The sequence below is a fragment of the Phytophthora parasitica genome (genome assembly GCF_000247585.1).
Source record: "Phytophthora parasitica INRA-310 unplaced genomic scaffold supercont2.273, whole genome shotgun sequence".
NCBI classification, from domain to species: Eukaryota; Oomycota; class Peronosporomycetes; order Peronosporales; family Peronosporaceae; genus Phytophthora; species Phytophthora nicotianae.
This window is the reverse complement of record NW_008649259.1, coordinates 63-1,864: the sequence shown is the minus strand read 5'-3', so window position 1 is coordinate 1,864 and position 1,802 is coordinate 63. Positions and strand designations below refer to the sequence as shown.

General features: G+C 53.4%; 1 protein-coding gene across 1 annotated transcript; it reads right to left on the bottom strand.

Annotated features, from left to right (window-relative positions):
* Positions 1-81: 81 nt before the first annotated feature.
* Positions 82-1,458, bottom strand: PPTG_20077 (hypothetical protein; the record flags this gene model as incomplete). Its single annotated transcript, XM_008918709.1, has 1 exon — positions 82-1,458. The coding sequence occupies one exon, from the start codon at positions 1,456-1,458 to the stop codon at positions 82-84; it is 1,377 nt and encodes a 458-aa protein (XP_008916957.1).
* Between the last annotated feature and the right edge of the window lie 344 nt (positions 1,459-1,802).

Here is a 1,802-nt window from a genome sequence, read left to right as displayed (position 1 = left end):
AAATCACGCCAAACGGGAGAATTGACTAAGTATCTGCGCTAATAGGTCGCTTCGTAAGATCCCCCAGCCGAATTGCTCAGCTCACAGCTGCGTCACGATCTCCTCTTCCCCTTCCGAGCCAAATGACTCACTTAACTCGTCTTGCTCACTAATGGTGCGGCGTGAAGTCGCGTCGGCGTCCGCGTAGCTATGGCGGCGCGAGTTAGTCTCCACTCTCACCCGTCGGTTCAGCCGGTACTCTTGCTGTCTTTCCTCTTCTTCCTCTTCGCCATCAACTCCGATGGCTCTCAGGCGGTACTCGTATCGGCGGTAGTGTTCCCCGTCCTCGGAACGCAGCGGGCGAAGTCGAACGTGGACATTAGTCAGCGCCAGACACGTCTTAAAGTACAGGTCGTACCATTGCTCGTCCCAGCGGTACTTGTCCGCCATCAACGCCCAAAGTGTCTTCATCCGGCCGAAGTAGTTCTCCACGATCACTCGATCGTGTGAGATCCTGTCGTTCTGGTTAACTTCAGCAATCGTGAGAGGCTGCCGACCCCGACGCTTTTTGGGGTGGATCGCACGGAAGTCCACCTCCAAACCTTGGTACCCTTTATCCGTCAGTACAGCCCACTCATCAGGATGCGTGTCATGCAGTGGATCGTTGTCTGGGAGGTTCACCTCAGACGACTGCTTCTTGAGTGCATTCACATGGAATTCGGCGTTCTCTCGGAACAATGTAATATCAGCGACACTGCCCCGTGCGTGTGGAGTGCAGTTTAGAGCGAGGCCTGTAGGAAGCACGGACACTTCGACCTTGTAGCCGTAGAGGTGATGCTTGCCGCTGTAGTACCCGATCGATTCCCGGTGGTTTCCACGGGGCCGATTCGACTGCTGGAACGTCACGTCGGTGGCGTATCGAGCACGCTTGAAGTTGTCAAATGTGCGCCCGCTAAGCGTGAGCTTCTCTACCGACATCTTCTCTTGTGAAGTGACGAATAGCTCGTACAGGCGAGGGGTAACAACCTCTAAAAAGCCCCGTACCATCTTCTGAAAGGTGGATGAGCCCTTATCAAACATGTGAGCGACGGTATCCCACTTGCCACAGTGTTTCATCGCGCAGACCGACATGAAAAACACGTCTTTTGGAGCCTCTTCGGGTTTCTTGCCACGTCCCACGCCCCAGTTAGCAGCGACAAAGTCTTCAATTCTTTCCCAGATCCGATCGAATTCAGCTTGCGAAAAGTTCGTGTGCTTGAGCACACCTTCCGGTCCTTCAGCAGCTACACACAGGTCGTAGCGAGGCGTCGGCGAGTCAATCTCGTCATCCGAGTCCAAACCTCGGGCAGGAGGAACGACTCGAGCGATTTTAGCTTTGCGCTTTTCATCTTCACGAAAAAGTTCGGCAGAAGCAGCGCGGAACTCGGCTACAGAGAGCTGTCGCTTGGAGCGCTTCGATGACTTCTTGGCGGCGGGCATGCTGGTGCGAATTCGAGGTTGTTAATTCGGAAATGAAGCCGCGAAGACACCTTTCCGGCGAAAATGACCTTATACTGCCGCCGGCGAATAATAGGGCGGGACTGCGCCATTCGCAGCAAATGCGCAATTCGAGCGGATTCTAGAATTTCGATACTATAGGCGCTTATATACCCGGAATTCCGAAATCGGGATTTGACGGAGGCCTGTACTATCCATATGCGCAAACTGTCAAATACCGTTCCTAAGCTCTACTGGTCAGTTTTTTGCTTGTATGCATTTTTTGCATGTCCGGCTACACAAATGCTATACAGTACTCTTTTGGACGGGTCGACCACAACTTGACG